This window comes from Callospermophilus lateralis, chromosome 5 (assembly GCF_048772815.1).
Source record: "Callospermophilus lateralis isolate mCalLat2 chromosome 5, mCalLat2.hap1, whole genome shotgun sequence".
NCBI lineage: Eukaryota > Metazoa > Chordata > Mammalia > Rodentia > Sciuridae > Callospermophilus > Callospermophilus lateralis.
Window position 1 is genome coordinate 38,974,390 of NC_135309.1, and position 19,755 is coordinate 38,994,144.

General features: G+C 36.0%; 1 protein-coding gene and 1 pseudogene across 1 annotated transcript; both read left to right on the forward strand.

Moving 5' to 3' along the window:
* The first annotated feature begins 2,025 nt into the window (after positions 1-2,025).
* On the forward strand, positions 2,026-2,959 carry LOC143399084 (olfactory receptor 2Y1-like; annotated as a pseudogene).
* Positions 2,960-12,065: 9,106 nt separating this feature from the next.
* LOC143399085 (olfactory receptor 2Y1B-like) lies at positions 12,066-13,004 on the forward strand. Its single transcript, XM_076855808.1, has one exon. It carries the CDS (start codon positions 12,066-12,068, stop codon positions 13,002-13,004), a length of 939 nt encoding a protein of 312 aa, XP_076711923.1.
* Positions 13,005-19,755: the final 6,751 nt, after the last annotated feature.

Consider the following 19,755-nt stretch of genomic DNA (forward strand, 5'->3'; position numbering starts at 1 on the left):
TTATATCATAATTATTGATAATTATTAACAAATTATCATATTGTATTATGATTTATTGTTTATCATGTTAATTATACTTTTAAATTTTGTTAAATTTCAAGTATATGAAGCATATCATATGATATTATTAAAATCATTGATAAACACATGGAGCAAGAATGATTAAAAACTTTGTGGAACTAAATGAGAAACAATGCAGGTGTGTTAATTCTTTCAGGTTGTAGAAGAAACCAATATTTCTGAGATGTTTATGTGTACAAGTCATAGAATTAGGGTGGTCAAAGCATTCATTAATTTATTCAACAATATTTGTCAGAGCCATTTATTTACTAGGCACTGTAAATAATGGGAATAGAAGGGATGGGAATAGAAGGATAAGTTAAGCAGACCCCATTTAATGGAATTTAAAGATTAGTGATGGAGAAAGATAAGTACTAAGAGTGGGAATAACTTTTGTTTTTAATCACAAATTCAGAATGCATGTCATTTAATACCAATAAAAATCCTATGAAATGTTATTTATTTATTTATTTGTTTTATAGGTAAAGATATAAAATTTTCAGAACAGGTGGAATAGCCAGTCAGTGGTAGAATTGATCAGCAGGAAAAGGTACTCACACTAGGCTGTTGTTCTCTGCTATGATGGTCATTCAATAAAAAGCTTTGAAGTATTGGTTGAACTACATGTGAATTAATACTTCATTATCATTAATTCACAGTTAACTTATCTTTTCCTTTGAGGCTGCAAGGATAGCCTCCAAATTCATTATTCTCACTGATCCAGCATAGATTCATTGATGATGTTCAGTATGGAGAAGAATCAGCTAATTAGGAAAAGATCTTTTATACTGAGCACAGCCAGGCTTCTACTGATCACCTGTTTCCTGCTTTGTTTTCTGAAGTATTTTCATGTGACATTGTTTGGATTTTTAGCTACAAGAAAGACCAACCTTTTATGGAAGACAACTTTTGATGTCTATCTCTCTTCTAAATTCATCAAAGTGTGTATTAGTTAATATGTAGGTTTCTTAGAGGAATAGAATTTCATGAGATTAGACTAGAGAATCCAATGTTGTACCCAACAAAATTTGTCTAACAGATACTATGTGTAATGCATTAAACTAACATTCTTTCATCATATCTTTGTATCATAAAGGAAAATGCTGATTTCTAAAAATATTCAACTTGTTCTCTATGAATAAGGAGCTCTCAGCTGAGAAAGGTACAAAGACAAGGGAAAAAAATCAGTGAGTGGACAAGTGCTGGAAAGAAGCTGTACAATGTGGGGTGGGCTAGAAAAGTAAGAAGAGGTCTTTCAGTGGATCTCAAGGATGGTCCTTATCAGCTAATGAAATTAGGGGAGTAATATTCAAAACATGATGACTGGAACAATTTGTTACTGATCCTTTTTTTTTCATTTTTAACTACTAAGGAACAAATTTTCTCAGTTCATGTGTCAGATGGAAGCTGATCATGAGCTGGGTTTCTAGGAACAGGTGCACTGGCTGTGTTCTTCCAGCAGATGGTAGCTTATCAGCATCCACAGGTCAAACTTGTGATCTCAGGCTGCTTTAATCCTTGATTCAAATTTGAAATAAGGTAACTAACAGACTTAGGAAAGGAGCAAAAGAAAATAAGAGAGAATAATGCTGTGTTTTTATATTTTAGATATTTAAAAGCAGTTTCCACATTACTATATTTTGTCCTAATTCAATGCAATGCAGTGATAATGTCATCTCCTCTTCCATACAAGGAAGCACCAGATCCACAGGACTGAGTGACCTGGCTAATGTCACAGAACACACAGGCAGCAAGGCTATAGTCAAATAAAGATGACATCATTCCCAATCCAGTGATTTACAGTTTTAAGAAAAGAGTAAAATAGAAGACTGCACATAACTGAACTGAATAGCAAAATAGATAAAGAAATGCATTACAGAGGGAATACTGTGAATAATTTTTTAAATCCATGTTCTTCCTAGAGTACATTGAATTGTCTTCCATTATTTGTGCAGGTGCAAGGCTATGGGAAGTTTCAACACCAGTTTTGAAGGGGGCTTCATTTTGGTGGGCTTCTCAGATTGGCCTCAACTGGAACTTGTCTTTTTTGTCTTCATTTCAATTCTCTACTCCCTAACACTGTTTGGAAACATCACCATTATCACACTTTCACATCTGGACCCTTGACTGCACACGCCCATGTACTTCTTCCTGTGCCACCTCTCCTTCCTGGACCTCTGCTATACCACCAGCACTGTGCCCCAGCTGCTGATCAATCTTTCTGGATTTGACAGGACCATCAGCTATGGAGGATGTGTGGCTCAGCTCTTCCTTTACCTTGCTCTGGGCTCCACTGAGTGTGTGCTCCTGGTGGTGATGGCCTTTGACCGCTATGCTGCTGTGTGTCGTCCACTCCACTACACAACCATCATGCACCCCCTTCTCTGCCAGTCCCTGGCTATTGCTGCCTGGGTGGGAGGCCTCATGAACTCTCTGATTCAGACAAGCCTCATGATGGCCATGCCTCTCTGTGGCCTCCATTACCTGAACCACTTCTTCTGTGAGATGCTTGTACTCCAGAAGTTGGCTTGTGAGGACACAGGAGGCACAGAGGCCAAGATGTTTGTGGCCCGAGTCATAATCATTGTTGTTCCTGCAGCACTGATTCTAGGCTCCTATGCACACATTGCTCAGGCAGTGCTGAGGATCAAGTCAATGGCTGGACGCAGAAAGGCTTTTGGGACCTGTGGGTCCCATCTCCTTGTGGTTTGTCTGTTTTATGGCTCAGCCATGTACACATACCTCCAACCCCTAGGCAGTTATTCTGAGAATGAGGGAAAGTTTATTGCCCTTTTCTATACTATGCTTCTATGCTCAATCCCTGATCTATACCCTAAGGAACAAGGATGTAAAGGGGGCTCTGTGGAAGATGGTAGGGAGAAGCAAAGACTCAAAATAGAAGGGGAAAGAGGGTTAGTAAAAATTTCTATGACTTAGGGCTGGGGCTATGGCTCAGTGGTACAGCGCTTGCCTAGCATGTGTGAGGCACTGGCTTTAATTCTCAGCACTGTGTATAAATAAATGAATAAATAAAAAGGTCCATCAACATCTAATTTTTTTTAACAATTTCTATGACTTTTATATTATGGAGCCCATGCCTTTCCTTGTAGTTAGTCTGTAGCAACAAGTTCTCTATAAGACATGAGGTTTTACTGCTGCCCTTAATTGGAATCAGAAAGTGTGGATCTCTTGAGTTGATCAGCTGTCATGATAATTGTGCAGCAGAGAATATGTGTTGATTTGTATCACTACTTTCTAAAAGAATGAGATGGGAACAGGATGCATTGTGACCACTTATGAAGAGTGATGCTGGGTTCTTTGCATATCTGAAGATGATAGAAGGATCATTTATTTTTGACCATACTTTTTCCAATCAGATGCCAATGTGCTGCCATGTAGAGTGCACTGTGACAAAGGCAGAGGACACGATTTTACCCTGGTTTTCTGATTATCTGTGACTCTGGCCACATTTCTTCATATCTAAGGGCCTATTTCAAATGTTAATTCTTCTCGTGGTTCCCCTTCCAAGATACTTGGGGTAATGGAGCATGTAAATTTCAGAAATTAGTGTCATTTACTCATTGAAGCAAAAGGTAAAAGCAATTGGTTATCACTGAATAATAAGAGAAAGCAACATTTTGTAAACCTTACCTGGTGTCTCATTCTTGCTGCTTGGTGTCATGGAAAATTTTCTCATCTAAGGTGCATCTTTTCTAAGAAGATAAAAGTAATGATACACAAATAAAGATCTAAGAGGGAAAAATTTGAAATAAGGCATACTATTACATTGTATTCCATCATTGAAAGAAATTATACAGAAAAATATTAATCTCAAAGTGAGTGAACAAAGGAAATAAATATTTAAATTATATATTTGATTAGTAAATTTATAAATAAATAAATCTTAAATATTCATTATTTGACCATACAAATGAAAATTCATTTGAGGTCTTTGCTTTATCCATTTTTTTGTTAATTATATTTTTTATTGAAGTACCACATTTCAATGATTATTGTTTTATTCTATGTACTTATAAGATAGTTTCATGTTACAAAATGCAGGTAGTTTTGTTAATAAACTTTTTAATGTTTTTAAATTTCAATTTGATCGAGTCATCATTTATTTCAATACTAATCACTATTATTTGCTTAAAAAAGTAAAGCTTGTGTGGAATAAATTGTAATTAATCTCATAGCCATATTGTGAGAATTTTTTATATTCAGATTTTGTTGTATTATTTCCTCAAACATGATGAAATTAAGGTCCAGAGTGTTTAGGGAACTTACCCCCATTCACATAGCAAATATGGGTTCAATATGTGATCCAGAATTATGCAATCCTAAAAACAACACTTACTTCAACATTCTGCCAATTTTTTTTCTGAGAGTGATTTTTTTTGTACTAAGGATTGACCTCAGGGGTACTTGACTACTGAGCCACATCCCCAGCCCCTATTTTGTACTTTATTTGGAGACAAGGTCTCATTGAGTTGCTTAGCACCTCTCTTTTGCTAAGGTTGGCTTTGAAATCATGATCCTCCTGCCTCAGCCTCCTAAGCCACTGAGGTTACTACAGGTGTGTCATTGGACACGGCTGAGAGTGAATTTTTAATAGAGGAAGATTGAGGCTAGAAAGAAACATGGTAGGCTGTAAAAAGGAAGGCATGAGAATACAATAGAGAAAGGGTAGTCTATTCAACAATGGTTCTGGGAAATATGGCTATGCATATGCAAAAGAGTGAACTGAGATTTTTATCTTATGCCAAATACAAAACATGACTTAAAATGTGTCAAAGGCAGGCTGGGGTTATAGCTCAGCAGTAGAGCGCTTGCCTGGTACATATGAGGCATTAGGTTTGATCCTTAGCACCATATAAAAATATATAAACGAAGTAAAGATATTGTGTCTGTCTTAAAAAATCTTTAAAAAATGTATCAAAGGCTTAAACATAAATATGCAACTATAAGGCTCTTAGATGGAAATGTGAGAAAATCTTTATGATATTAGACTTGGCAATAATTTCTTGGATATGACACCAGAAGCATAGACAATAAAAGTAAAACTATATAAACAGGACCACACCAAACTTAAAAACATCTGTGCATAAAAGACGGACAAAATATTTTCCTTTTGTGGGGAGGTCATTCCAGGAATTAAACTCAGGTGCACTCAATCTCTGAGCCACAGCCCTATTTTGTATTTTATTTAGAGACAGGTTCTCACTGAGTTGCTTAGCACCTCACTTTTGTTGAGGCTGGCTTTAAACTTGCAATCTTCCTGCCTCAGCCTCCCAACTCACTGGGATTACAGGCATGAGCCATTGCATTTGTCTGGACAAAATATTTTCAATTTATACATCTGAAAATAGTTAATATCATTAATATATATAAATATATAATGACCACAATTGAACAACAAAAACCAAATAACCCAACTGAAAATTATGAAAGGATTTGAACAGATATTTCTCTGAAAAAGATAAACAACCAGTAATCATATTAAAAGATGTTCAAGTTGCTAATTATTGGGCTAATTCAACTCAAAACCTCAAGGATATACAATACAGCTTAACATCCATTAAGACAAATACCATTTTAAAAATTCCAAAGCTGACATGCATTGTGGAGAAATTACAACTCTTAGTGCATTCTTGGTGAGAATGTTAAGTGATGTCATCTCTATGTAAAACAGTATGGAATTTCCTTAAAAATAAACAAAAGTAGAATTATCATGTGATCAACTGATCAACCCATTTGACTTCAGGGCATATATAGTTAGAAAGCAGATTCCCAAAGATACGTTAGCATATCCATAATATTAGAACTCTGGAGAAAAAGGACCAATAGGTGCTGTCTATATATATATATATATATATAGTGTGGGTGTGTGTGTGTGTATGTGTGTGTGGAGAGAGAGAGACGAGAGAGAGAGAGAGAGAGAGAGAGAGAGAGAGAGAGAGGGAGGGAGAGAGATAGATATGAGGGTATTTTACTAGTAAAATTTGCTCATGCAGTTGTGGAGGTTGAGAAACCCCACAATGATCCTCCTGAAAATTTGAGACTCTGTAATGCCAGTAGCATGGCTCAATTCAAGTCCCAAACCTCAGAACCATGAAAGCCAGTGTTGCAACTCTCATCCAAGTCTGAAGAGCTGAGGTTCTAAGTCCTAGAGTCCAAAGGCTGGAGAGCCTGGAGTCTTAATTTCCATTGAAGGGAGAGGTATAGGGTCTTAGCTTCAGAGAGAGGAAAAATAATTACCTGATCTTTGCTTTTTTGTTCCATTCTGGTTCCTAGCTAATTGGACAGTAACTGCTAAAAATGAGAGATCTTTTTAACTCAGTCCACTGACAAACAACAATCTACTCTGGAAATACCCTCACAGACACATCTGGATATGCTTTACTATTCTTTTGGGATTTCTTAATGTAGTCAAGTTGACACCTAAAATTAATCATTAAGCCCATATCCATAGCAGAATTAGTCACAGTAGCCAAGAAAAATAGAAGGCACTGAATAAATATTTGTATTCCTACAAGACTAACTACCACTGAATCAATGTCTACCACACACCAGGCAGGATAGGCCACATTAACATCATATTATAGATGGGGAAACTGGGACTGAGGCATGTTGAGAAAGCTTTTCCAAGGTCAGAAAGATTGTACTGGCAGAGCTATTTGCCCCATCTTACTGTGATACCTTTAATTGGTATACACAACCTTTAATGCTACTTTTCATTTCTTATGACATTTAGAATGGTGTTAATTGCTCAATAAGTAATTGTGGTATAAACTGATAAATAAGTGCATTATATTTTTAAATTTGTAGTGCATAATATCAAGTTATGAAGAAAGGCATTGAGTGTAGTATGTGAGAAAGAAATATAAAAATGCATCACTTTTTCATAAAGGAAATAAATAGTTGTTAGCAGAAATCAGAACATGAGCATTAGATAGAGATTCCAGAGAAGAAAGATATTTGAATTGTGATAAACATTTTAGCTTCAAGTGAGACATGAAATTTGGTTTAATTGAAGGGCTGGTAGGACTGGGGTCAAATTTGGGGAAAGGCTATACTGTCCATGAGCAAGGGAGAAGGGGTGTTCTGAGCACACTGGATACATCAGTTTGGTTTGGGCAGAGTGTGAGGCTAGGGAGAACTGAGGACTGCAAGGCAGATCTTGAGCCAGTCAGTTGGTTTTAATTGCCACATTGGGACCCAGAGGTCTCCAAGCTCTCTTAGTTATCAATTCTGTCTCCACTGCTCTTAAAGAGATTGTGGCAGTATCCCCAGGGGAGAATTGGTGTGCTCAGCCTTAGAGTCAGAAGGTGATCTGACAATACACCAGCTTCTTCCTGTTTTCATCTGGTTGGGGTGACTGAATCAGAGTACAGTGGGAAAATGCTTTAGCCTCCTGTTGAGGGTTGAGGGCAGGAACCATACAGAAGCATGACTTCTGCAGAACAAGACTTCAGTGCAAGCCCTCCACCCCACAGATGAAGTCAGGATCAAAAAGGAAACTGTCTTTCCCAGACATCTCTGAACGCTACCAGTGTTAAACAGGTCCCACGTTATCTTGAAGGCAATAGAATCAAGGAAGGTAAACTTAGCAGGTTTTTTTCATAAAACTCTGGGTGAGAACTGACTGGGTGTGCCACTCTGGCTTCACAAAACTCAATTCCTATGATGCCATTATATGTAAAGTGACTTTTAGAACCAGGGGACCCAGAACAGAGTCATGATCAAACTTATTGCTGATAAATCAAAGGAGGTTTCTTGGAGGAGTGGACGCCTCCTGGAACTTGGGAAGATCCATCATATTTGGTGACAATGTTCTGTTTGGGGAGTTAGAATTACAAAGCAATTTGTTAGTTCATCCTTTGAATATCAATTAAGCTGACTTTGACTCCAAAGGTAGTTTTCTGGTCTTACACTATAAGACATCAGTGCATTGTTATGAAAAACCTTAAGAGAGTCTTGAAGATCACCCTTAATATTTGAGGGATGGGGTGGAAATTGTGTGACTTCTAATGTGAGATGATGGGGTAATTTGAGGGATTGATTGAGTCTGTGCAAGTGCAGACTGTGATGAACAATAGGGAGGATGCTCTTGTGGCTCATTAGGTTTGGTAGTGAGTTCAATCCTCTATAAACTAACTAATAAGAGAGTTGTTTAAGATGAGAACAAGAAAAGGAAAAAATCAATTCAAATTTAAGGATAGATTTTCGGACAAGGAAGGAGATTAGTAAGGAGTTTGAGGAACATCTTCCTCTCAGATACATGGTTAAATTTTCTGATTTTACTGTGGTTCATTATTATCCAGACAGTGTCATTAAATTAAAGGAATGTTATGAACAATGTAGTGTATGATTTTTTATCTCAAGAAGTTTATTGTTGGCTGCAGATGTAGCTCAGAGCTAAATTCTTGCTTAGCTTGTGGGAGGCCATGGGTTTGACTCCCAGCGCTGCTAAAAAGAAACAAAGTTTATTATTTAAAGAGATGTGTAGACAGAGATCACTTTTAAACACTTAGAGATGGCTGCTCTAAAATCAGGAGTCCTTAGGGATCTTTATATCAGTTTGTCATTTCCCTCTTTTGCTGGAATAACAGATTTGGTAAGGAAATGCTCGTTTTACAGTTATCACCTTCATTCAAGGAATATGGAATCCAGTAAAGTTTGCATAGCTTGGTTACTTCCTTCAGAATATGGAATACTGTCAATTGAAAGGAGAATTGGGTCTATTCTGTGTGCTCCCCTAATGAGACCTTTCCCACCTTTCCTAACTAGATGCACTGTGATAATTTGCCTGAGGCCGAATTGCACCCATTCCCTGAGCCATTTTGACCAACGGTGGACTTGCCTTCTTAGGTCTCAAACCCTTGTGGGTTATGAGATAGAGGGCTAGGAATATTGTGTGGGATCTACACAGACTCCCAAATGTGAGGTCCATCTGAGGCGTAATGCGTAACTTTTCTTGAAGATAAAAAGATTCCCAGGGAGTTCATGGTAAGAAGAGCTTTTCTTTCCATGATTACCAGATGTGGGCTTGAGGCAGACCCCAGTAGTGAGCCCAGAGAAGGGTGGGGAAAATCTCTACAAGGGACTGGAAGACGGTCATCACTGTAGGATCTGGTTTCTTAGTGTCAGAGAAGTACCTAAAGTAGGAGGGTAAGGTAGACTGTGCTGAACACAGGGAGTCACAGGGAGAAGGTGAGTGGGACACTTCATTTGGGAATTGTGTTTCTGGATATCAGACCATACTTTATCAGGCCCCTGGGATTTGGGAAAGAAGGGCTCATCAACCAAGCAAGTTGCTTGCAATCAAGCAGGCAGGTGCTGAGTTTTGGGTTTGAAAAATTCAATATGATGGAGCAGGGATAGAAAAAATTTAACTCAGAGTGTACATAATGTGGTGCCCCTGTTCTTGCACACCAGTTTCTGGATTAAAAAGTACTAGATTCCAATGACACAAAACTACCTCCATAGCTCACTTTCTAAATAAGAGTCAAACTATTGCAAGATGACATTCCTTTCTTTATTTTTAAAATTCTTGTTTTTAGTTACAAACAACACCAGGATACAACCTGACATTATCACAAAAGCATGAAACACAATCTGCTCCAATTCAATCCCCAGGACTTTCCTCCCACCCCACTGTCCTCTGTCTCTCTCCACTCGACCAATCCCTCTTCAATCTATTTACAGTTTACTTTAAAAAAATTGGTGTCCTATGGATATACCTAATGGATGGATGGATGGATGGATGGATGGATGGAGATATATATATATATATATATATATATATATATATATATATATATATATATATATATATATATGAATGATTTGGTTAATTCACTTTGTCTTCTGTTTTTTATTTCTTACTTCATTTGCAAGAATAAATTTTATCATGTATATTTAAAGTATAAATCATGATTCTATGGGATACTATATATTGTATCACATAATTTCTCACATTTTTTCTTTGTTTTTGTGAGAAGAGCCGCTAAAATTTGTTATTTTAGTACAAATCCCAAGTAATATGCAAATATATTATACCTAGTTTTCACATTGTTATTAGATGTATAGACTTTTTCATCCCAAATATCTTCTATTTAGTATCCTTTGACTTATGTTTCTCATTTTCTGCCCCACCTCATTATCAGCAACCTTGTTTTTTACTATCTCTATGTATCTGACTTATTTTTCTTTCACCTTGCACACTTAATGAGACCATGAAGTTTTTGTTATTTCCCTTAAATAATGTCACCCAGTTCCATCCATGTTATAGTAAATGGCAGGCTATTCTTGTCTTTTAAATTGTTCTTGTGCATGAAATGATATAAGACTAATTTCATTTCTTTGCCTGAAGAAATTTATTTAACCCAGGACAATTTATGAAAGACACTATCCTTTCCTTATTGTGTTCTATTAGTGCCCTGGTGAAAAGTTAAACAGATATGTTAGGATTTATATCTGGACCGTGTCTTCTGATCCACTGGTCCATGTGTGTGTTTTTTTTTTTGTTTGTTTGTTTTTTGTTTTTTTTTTTTTGTGTGTGTGTACACCATACTGTTTTGTAAAAAAAATTAAATCAGGAAACGCAATACCACAAATTTAAAAATTTTTTCAGAATTACTTTGGCTATATGGGATTGTATTTAGCTATTAAGTTGGCAAGTTTTATGTTCTCCATTATCCAACTGAGGTTTGGAAGCTAAGTTCAATTCTTTCAGTTCAAATATATTATTATTTTATTAACTAAAATGATCATTTATATTTTGATTGTTCAGGTATCATCATATTAAAGTTCTCTTTTGGATTATGGATTTTATTGCTGATCACTTTTTTCTCTTTTACTTTCTGACATATTTTCAAATGGTCTTGTTTGGGTATTTGCCACAAGAAATGCTAGCCTTTCATGGAAGGCAAATTTTCATGTCTATCCCTCTTCCATAGTCTATCAAAAAGTGTTATTTGTCATCCTGTGAATTTCTTAAAAGAAATAAATTTTTTATGAAATTTACAGGGAGAGTCAAATGCTATACATGACAAAATTTCTTTAATAGCTGTTATGTGTAATGAATTAATATAACATTAATTTATCATATCTTGAGTATCATAAAGGAAGATGCTAATATTTATTTTATATTCAATTGGTTCTGTACCACTGAGGAGCTCTCAGCTGAGAAAGGAAAAGACATGTAAAAAAATTTCAGTGAGTGGACAAGTACTAGAGAGAAACTATGCAAAGAGGGCTGGGTGAGAAAAGTAAGAACAGCTCTTTCTGTGCAGGTGAAGTATAGGATTTATCAGATGAAGATGTGGGCAACTGGCATTCTAGGCATGATGACTCACTATAAAGAACATATTTGTTGCTAATTGTTTTTTTCCCTAAAGAGATGGATCAACAGTCTACTGAGTTTTTTTCTGATCAAAGGCAGCTGGTCATGAACAAATTTTCCAGGATTGGTGCACTGACTATATTTATTGAGTTGAAAAGCCTATTTACACCCAGAGGTCAAACTTCTGATATCAGTGTGATAAGTCCTGGATTAAAATCTGAAAGAAGTTACTGATAGATCCAGGAGAGGAAAAAAAAGGAGAAAAACAATAATAATGTTGCATTTTTATACATTAGGCATTTAAAAGCAGTTTCTACATTACTACATTTTGTTCTAATCTCAATGCAAGGTGGAAACAAAGTGTCACCTCTACTTTCAGACAAGGAAGCATAAGATCCACAGGACTGAGTGACCTGACCTGTCACAGAACACACAGGCAGCGGGGCTACGGTCAAAGAAAGATGACATCATTCTTAATCCAGTGATTTACAGTTTTAATAGGAAAAAAAATAAGAAGACTGCATAGAACTGAACTGAATAGAAAACAGGGAAACACATCATTTTGGAGTATTTAGGGAAAACTGTGAATAATTTTTTCATCCATGTTCTTCATAGGGGGCATTGAATTGTCTTCCATTATTTATGCAGGAAAATGGCTATGGAAAATTTCAACACCAGTTTTGGAGAGGGCTTCATTTTGGTGGGTTTCTCAGATTGTCCTCAACTGGAACTCATCCTTTTTATTTATATTTCGATTTTCTACTCCCTAACCCTCTTTGGCAACACCATCATCATCATTCTCTCACGACTGGACCCTCGACTGCACACACCCATGTACTTCTTCCTCTGCCACCTCTCCTTCCTGGACCTCTGCTATACCACCAGCACTGTGCCCCAGCTGCTGATCAATCTTTCTGGACTTGACAGGACCATCAGCTATGGAGGGTGTATGGCCCAGCTCTTCATTGTCCTCGCCCTGGGTTCCATTGAGAGTATGCTCCTGGTGGTGATGGCCTTTGACCGCTATGCTGCTGTGTGCCGTCCACTCCACTACACAACCATCATGCACCCCCTTCTCTGCCAGTCCCTGGCTATTGCTGCCTGGGTGGGAGGTCTCATGAACTCTCTGATTCAGACAAGCCTCATGATGGCCATGCCTCTCTGTGGACTCCATTACCTGAACCACTTCTTCTGTGAGATGCCTGTATTCCTGAAGTTGGCTTGTGAGGACACAGGAGGCACAGAGGCCAAGATGTTTGTGGCCCGAGTCATAATCATTGTTGTTCCTGCAGCACTGATTCTAGGCTCCTATGCACACATTGCTCAGGCAGTGCTGAGGATGAAGTCAATGGCAGGGCGCAGAAAGGCTTTTGGGACCTGTGGGTCCCACCTCCTTGTGGTTTGTCTGTTTTATGGCTCAGCCATGTACACATACCTCCAACCCACGGGCAGTTACTCTGAGAGAGAGGGAAAGTTTGTTGCCCTTTTCTATACTATCATCATCCCCATGCTCAATCCTCTGATCTATACCCTAAGGAACAAGGACATGAAAGGGGCTTTCTGGAAAGTTCTAGAAAGAGGCAGAGACAGAGAGTAACAGATTAATGAAATTTGAATAATTTTTTGCCAGAGCCCTCAGATTATGGAGCCCATCCTGTTCGTTGTAGAGTAATTAGTGTGTGGAAAACAGTTCTCAACAGGTCTCAGGGTTTTGGTTACCTTATTTAGAAGTTTGAAGTGGATTTTTATTGGGATGTTCAGTTTTTGTGATCAGTGTAGCAGGGAGGAAGTATTGGTTCATATCACTACTTTCTAAAGGAATATGTCTGCATCATGACCAATTGGGAAGGATGAACCTTGGATACTTGATGTTTCAAAGTAAGAGAAGTATTAATTAAAAATAACCACCATTTTTCCAAGTCAGATACCAATGTGATTCCACATAGATGGCACTGTGACAAAGGTAGAGCACTTGAGTTAACACTGATTTTCTAATTTTCAATGACCCTGGCCCCACTTCTTCATGTCTCAGGGCCTGTTTCAAAGGTCTCTTACAGAGGTCACTCTTCTAGGATACTCGGAGCAAATAATTCATCAAGAACAGGGCTATTTCATGGAGCATGTAAGTTTCAGACATGGGTATCATTTACTCATTGAAGAAAAAGCCAAAATCATTTGGTTAGCACTGAATAAAGGAAGAGAGTAATATCTTGTCAGTCTCACCAAGAATCTTAGTAATGCTATTTGGTGTTATTGAGAAGAAATTTCCCATGTAAGCCAGAAGACAATAGAGAAGAAATCAGTATACAATAATGAATGAATGGAAAATTTTTAAATAAAAATAATCCTATGCTGTACATCGGCAGGTAAAAGAAAATTATACAGGAAAATGTTTATCTCAAAGTTAACTAAGGAAATAAAAAGAAACAAAGAAAAAGGCTAATAAATAATTATCATTTGACCACATGTGAAGTTTTATGTCTGGGTTATACTCTATTCCATTTGTGTATGTCCATCTTTACAGCAATACCATAGTTCCACCACTTTCATTGCATTACAAATATTTAGAGGATGGATTCATGAAGAAAATTACACGTATCTTTGTTAATAATCCTTTGCTGTGTTTGCAAATTTCAACTTGACTGAATCATCTTTTATTTGAACAGCTGTCCCTAGTATTTGATTAATATGTGAAAATTTATTTTGCATAAATATTCATTAATCCTATAAGAGCATTGTGAAAGATAGTTCTATTTATATTCCCTGCTTATTAATGACAAAGCTGTCTCAGAGTTTTTAAGGAATTTATTCAAATTCACATAGCAAATAAGGGCTGAAGCTGAGACAAGATTTCTGTGATCCTAAAGAGAACCCTTATTATAATACATTGCCAGTTCTATTTTCTGAGAGCAAAATTGTAATAGAGAAATATTGAGGTTAGAAAAAAAGGTTGTAGGTGATGTGAAAGAGCTCTAGGGTAATACAAAAGGAAAAGGACAGTCTCTTCAACAAATGGTTCTGGAAAAACTGGCTATCCACATGCAAAGGATGAATGTGGCCCACTTGTGCATGTGTGTGTGTGTGTGTGTGTGTGCGCGCGCGCACACACACACACACACACACACACACTTACCTTTCACATAAAATGGAAAACTATAAAGCTTTCCTAAGACAATATGAGAAAAATTTCATGACATTAGAAATTGTCAATGAATTTTTAGATATTACACCAAAAGCATAGACAACAGAATTAAAACTATATAAATAGGCCCACATCAAAACTGAAATCTTTGTGCATCAAAAGACACAATCAACAGAGTGAAAGAACAAAGTATCCAATGGAAGATAATTTTCCAAATCACATATCTGGTAATGGATTAATATCCATAATATATAAAGACCACCTACAATTCAACACAAAAATGAATAACCTGATTTAAAGATGGGTAAAGGAATTGAATAGGCATTTCACTATAGAAGGTATACAAATGGCTAGCAAGCACAATAAAAAATGCTCAAATAACTGATCATTAGTTAATGCAAATCAAAACCTCACACATATGCTACTTGTATATATTAGGATGAATAGTATTTTTAAAACCCAAAGATAACATGTGATGGTGAGAATATAGTGAAATTACTACGTCTTATGCACTCTTGGTACTAATATAAATTTTTGTTATTTCAATGGAAAAAAGTATGGTGTTTCCCATTATAAAATAAATAAAAATAGAATTACCATAGTGTCTAATAATTTTATTTCTGGGTACTTATTCAAAAGAACTGAACACAGGGTTTTGAAGAGATATTTGCATGCTCATTTTACTAGGGTTGTCCAGAAAGACAGGACCATGTGGGAGGAAATATGAAGGCATTTATTAGGGGAATTTGCTCATGTAGTTAAAGAGGTTAAGAAGCCCCTCAGCAGGCCACCTGCAAGCTGGAGACTGAAATGCCAGGAATATGGCTCAGTCTGAAAGCTTCAGAACAAGGAAAGCCAATATTGTGACTTTCACTGAGAGTGAGCCCTGAGAACAGGAGCCCCTGGCTTAAGTCCCGGAATCCAAAGGCTAGGAAGCCTGGAGTCCTCATGTCCAACCAGGGATAAATAGTGTGCTCCAGGACAGAGAGAGCGGGGTGGGAGAGAAAAACAGAGAAAGAGAGAGAGAATTCTGTTTTATTTTATTTTTAATTTTTTTTGTATTCTATTCTAATTCCCAGCTAATTAGAGAGTGCCTACTTTCTTTCTTTTCTACTTTTTTTTTGATTTTGTAGTTGTAAATGGACAGAATGTCTTTATTTGGTTTATTTATTTTTATGTGATGCCAAAGATCTAACCCAGTGCCTCATACATGCTAGACAAGTGCTCTGCCACTGAGCTATAGCCCCAGCCCGAGAGTGCCCACTTTCTACCTTTTTATTATTTTTTATTGGTTGTTTAAAACATTACAAAGCTCTTGACATATCATATTTCATACATTAGATTCAAGTGGGTTAGGAACTCCCATTTTTACCCCAAATACAGATTGCAGAATCACATCGGTTACACATCCACATTTTTACATAATGCCCTATTAGTAACTGTTGTATTCTGCTACCTTTCCTATCCTCTACTATCCCCCCTCCCCTCCCCTCCCATCTTCTCTCTCTACCCCATCTACTGTAATTCATTTCTGTCCTTGTTTCAACTACACTAACATCACTAACATGTCGATCTACTCTGGAAATATCCTCACAAACACATTCAGAAATAATGCTTTACCAGTTCTTTTGGTATTTATTAATCCAGTAAAATTGACAATAGAAATTAATTAATTAACCATCAAACCTGTATCCATAGCAGCATCATTCACATTAGCCAAGAAGTACAAGCAATGCCAGTGTTCACATACAGGTGAATGGATGTGTAAAATGTGGCCCACCTGTGCATGAGTGCACGTACATACACACACACACACACACACACACACTCAATGGAACTCTATCCAGCATTTAAAAAAGTCAATTCAAACATATGCTCTAGCATGGTAGAACTTTGTGAACTATAAAGTATAATCTAAGTTAAATAGCCAGTCACAAAAAGACAAATACTGTATAATCTGGAGAATTCATAGAAAGAAAAATTAGAATTGTTGTTTCTAGGGATTAGAGAAGAGAAAAATGGGGAGTTGTTATCTAATGGATACAGAGTTTCAGTTTTGTAAGAATAAATAGTTCTGGAGACCTGTCAAACAACACGAATATCTATAATGTCATTGATCTGTATACTTAAAATGGTTAAAAATGATAAAAATTATGTTTATTTGATAACAATCACACAAAGCACTTAAAATTAGTAGTATTCTAAACATTAGTAATTATCATGTAGAAAATGTCATAGAAAAATTTATAACGACCTTCATAGAGAAAATTACAAAATATATCTGAGGAACATGTAAAAACACATAAATCATTATAAAGATTGTCATATTCACGTTTGCAAGAATCTAAGAATTTCTTACTTTTCTCAAACAAATTCTAATTATTCTCCAATGTAATTCTAAAAATATCCAAAAAGAGGCCTTTGATAGAACTTTAATAGACTTTAACATTCTCATGAAAAAACAAAAAGCCAAAAAGAGTAAAGAGACTTCTTCTAAAAATTAAAAAAAATCTTTGGAGACCTGGGCTATAAATTATCAAGTTGTAAATCTAATAATAAAGACAACAGATTTTAACATAAGGACAGAAGATGGAACAGCCAAAAAAAACAAGAAGAAGAAGCACCAGAAAGAGATCCATGCATATACTGAAATTTGATACATGTCAAAGGAAAAATCACCAGGGAAACTGGGGTGGTCCATTAAGTATTACTCAGACAGTAGTTTATCTGAAACAAAAAATATAAATCTCTATGTTTAACCATACACCAAGTTGACTCGAGGCCTCAATGTGAAAAAGCAAGATACCAAATTTTTCAGGAGGCCATAGGTAAGAATATACCTAGGTGCTTAGATTTTTTGTAGTTTTTTTTCTCATTTTTCTTAGTTTTTAGGGAAAATATTAACATATATTAATTGTGCATACTAATGGAGTTTAGCATGATATTTCCTTACATGAATATAGCATGCATTGATCAAATCCAACAACCTCCCTCCTACTTCAACTTCACACCTTTTCCAATATCCAGTAGTCACTATTCTACTTTAAGGTTGACTCTTTTAGCTTCCATAATGAGAGAGAACATGCAGTATTTATTTGCTTTCCATTTGGCTTACTTCACTTAGTATAATGCCTCCTGTTTCACTTTTTTTTTTTTTTGCTAAGGATTGCTTTGGCTTTTCTGGGTCTCTTACTTTCTAAATGAATTTCACGATTGCTTTTTCTAATTCTATGAAGAATGTAATTGGGACTTTAATAGGAATTGCATTGAATCTGTATAACGGTTTTGGTAGAATGGCCATTTTGACAATATTAATTTTGCCTATCCAAGATTATTAGAAATCTTTCCATCTTCTAAGGTCTTCTTCAATTTCCTTCCGGTGCCTCTGGCTATAGTTTCAATTTCTCTCTGATTGCTCTGGTTAGAGATTCAAGGACTATGCTAAATAGAAGTGGAGAATGAGGACATCCCTGTCTTATTCCAGGTTTTAGAGGTAATGCTTCCAATTTTTCTCCATTTAGAATTCTGTTGACCTTGGGCTTAACATAGATTTTTTAATAATGTTGGTTATGTTCCTACTATCCCTAGTTTTTCTAGTGTTTTGAACATGAGGAAGCACTGTATTTTGTCAAATGCTTTTTCTGCATCTATTGAGATGATCATATGATTCTTATCTTTAAGTTGATTTATGTGATGAATTATGTTTACTGATATCCATATGTTGAACCAACCTTGCATCCCTGGAATGAACCCCACTGAATAATGCTACACTCTTTTTAATATGTTTTTGTATGTAATTTATCGGAATTTTTGCATCTATGTTCATCAGGGATATTGGTCTGAAGTTTTCTTCCTTTGATGTGTCTTTGTTTTTTGTATCAGGGTGATATTAGCCTCATAAAATGAGTTTGAAAGTGTTCAGTCCTTTTCTATTTCATGGAATAATTTGAGGAGTATTGGTATTAATTCTTCTTTGAAGGTCTTGTAGAATTTGGCTGAGAATCCATCTTGTCCTGGGCTTTTCTTGATTAATAGGCTTTTGGTGGTGTCTGCTATTTCATTACTTGAAATTGATCTGTTTAAATTTAGTATGTCCTCTTGGTTCAGTTTGGGTAGATCATGTGTCTCTAGAGATTTGTCAGTGTCTTCAAGATTTTCTATTTTATTTGAGTATAAAATTTCAAAATTGTTTCTAGTTATCTTCTGTATTTCAGTAGTCTGTCATGATATTTCCTTTTTCATCACAAATTTTAGTAATTTAAGTTTTCTTTCTCTCTTTGTTAGTGTCACTCTGAATTTAATTATTTCCTGTCTTCTCCTGCTTTTGGTGTTGATTTGTTCTTTTTTTCTATGGCTTTGAGTTGTAATATTAGGTCATTTATTTATTGACTTTTTATTATTTTAATGAATGAGCTCAATGCAATGAACTTTCCTCTTAGCACTGGCTTTCATAGTGTCCCAGAGATTTTGATATGTTGTATCGGTGTTTTCATTATCTCTTAGTACTTTTTTATTTCCTCTCTGATTCCTACTACTATCCATTCATCGTTCAATAGCATGTTATTTAGTCTCCAGGTGAAGTACTTTTTAATTTTATCACTGATTACTAGTTTCACTCTATAATGCTATGAAAGAATACAGGGTAGTGTGTGTGTGTGTGTGTGTGTGTGTGTGTGTGTGTGTATACTGAGAGTCACTTTGTGGCATAACATTTGGTCTATTTTAGAGAAGGATCCATGTGCTACTGAGAAAAAAATTGCATTCACTCATGGATAGATGAAATACTCTATATATGTTCATTAATTCTAAATTATTGATTGTATTATTTAGTTTTATAGTTTCTTTGTTTAGCTTTTGTTTGAAAGATCTATCCAGTAGTGAGAGAGGAGTGTTAAAGTCACCCAGAATTATTGTGTTGTAATCTATTTGATTCTTGAAATTGAGAAGAGTTTGTTTAATGTACATAGATGTTCCATTGTTTGGAGCATATATATTTAAGATTGTTATGTCTTGTTGACAGTATAAAAAGCCCTTCTTTGTCCCTTCTGATTAACTTTGGCTTGAAGTCCACTCTATCTGATGTGTGGATTGAAACTGCTGCTTGTTTATGCAATCCATGTGAGTGTTATGTTTTTTCCCACCCTTTCACCTTCAGTCTGTGGATGTCTTTTTCTAAGAGGTGAGTCTCTTGAAGATAGAATATTGT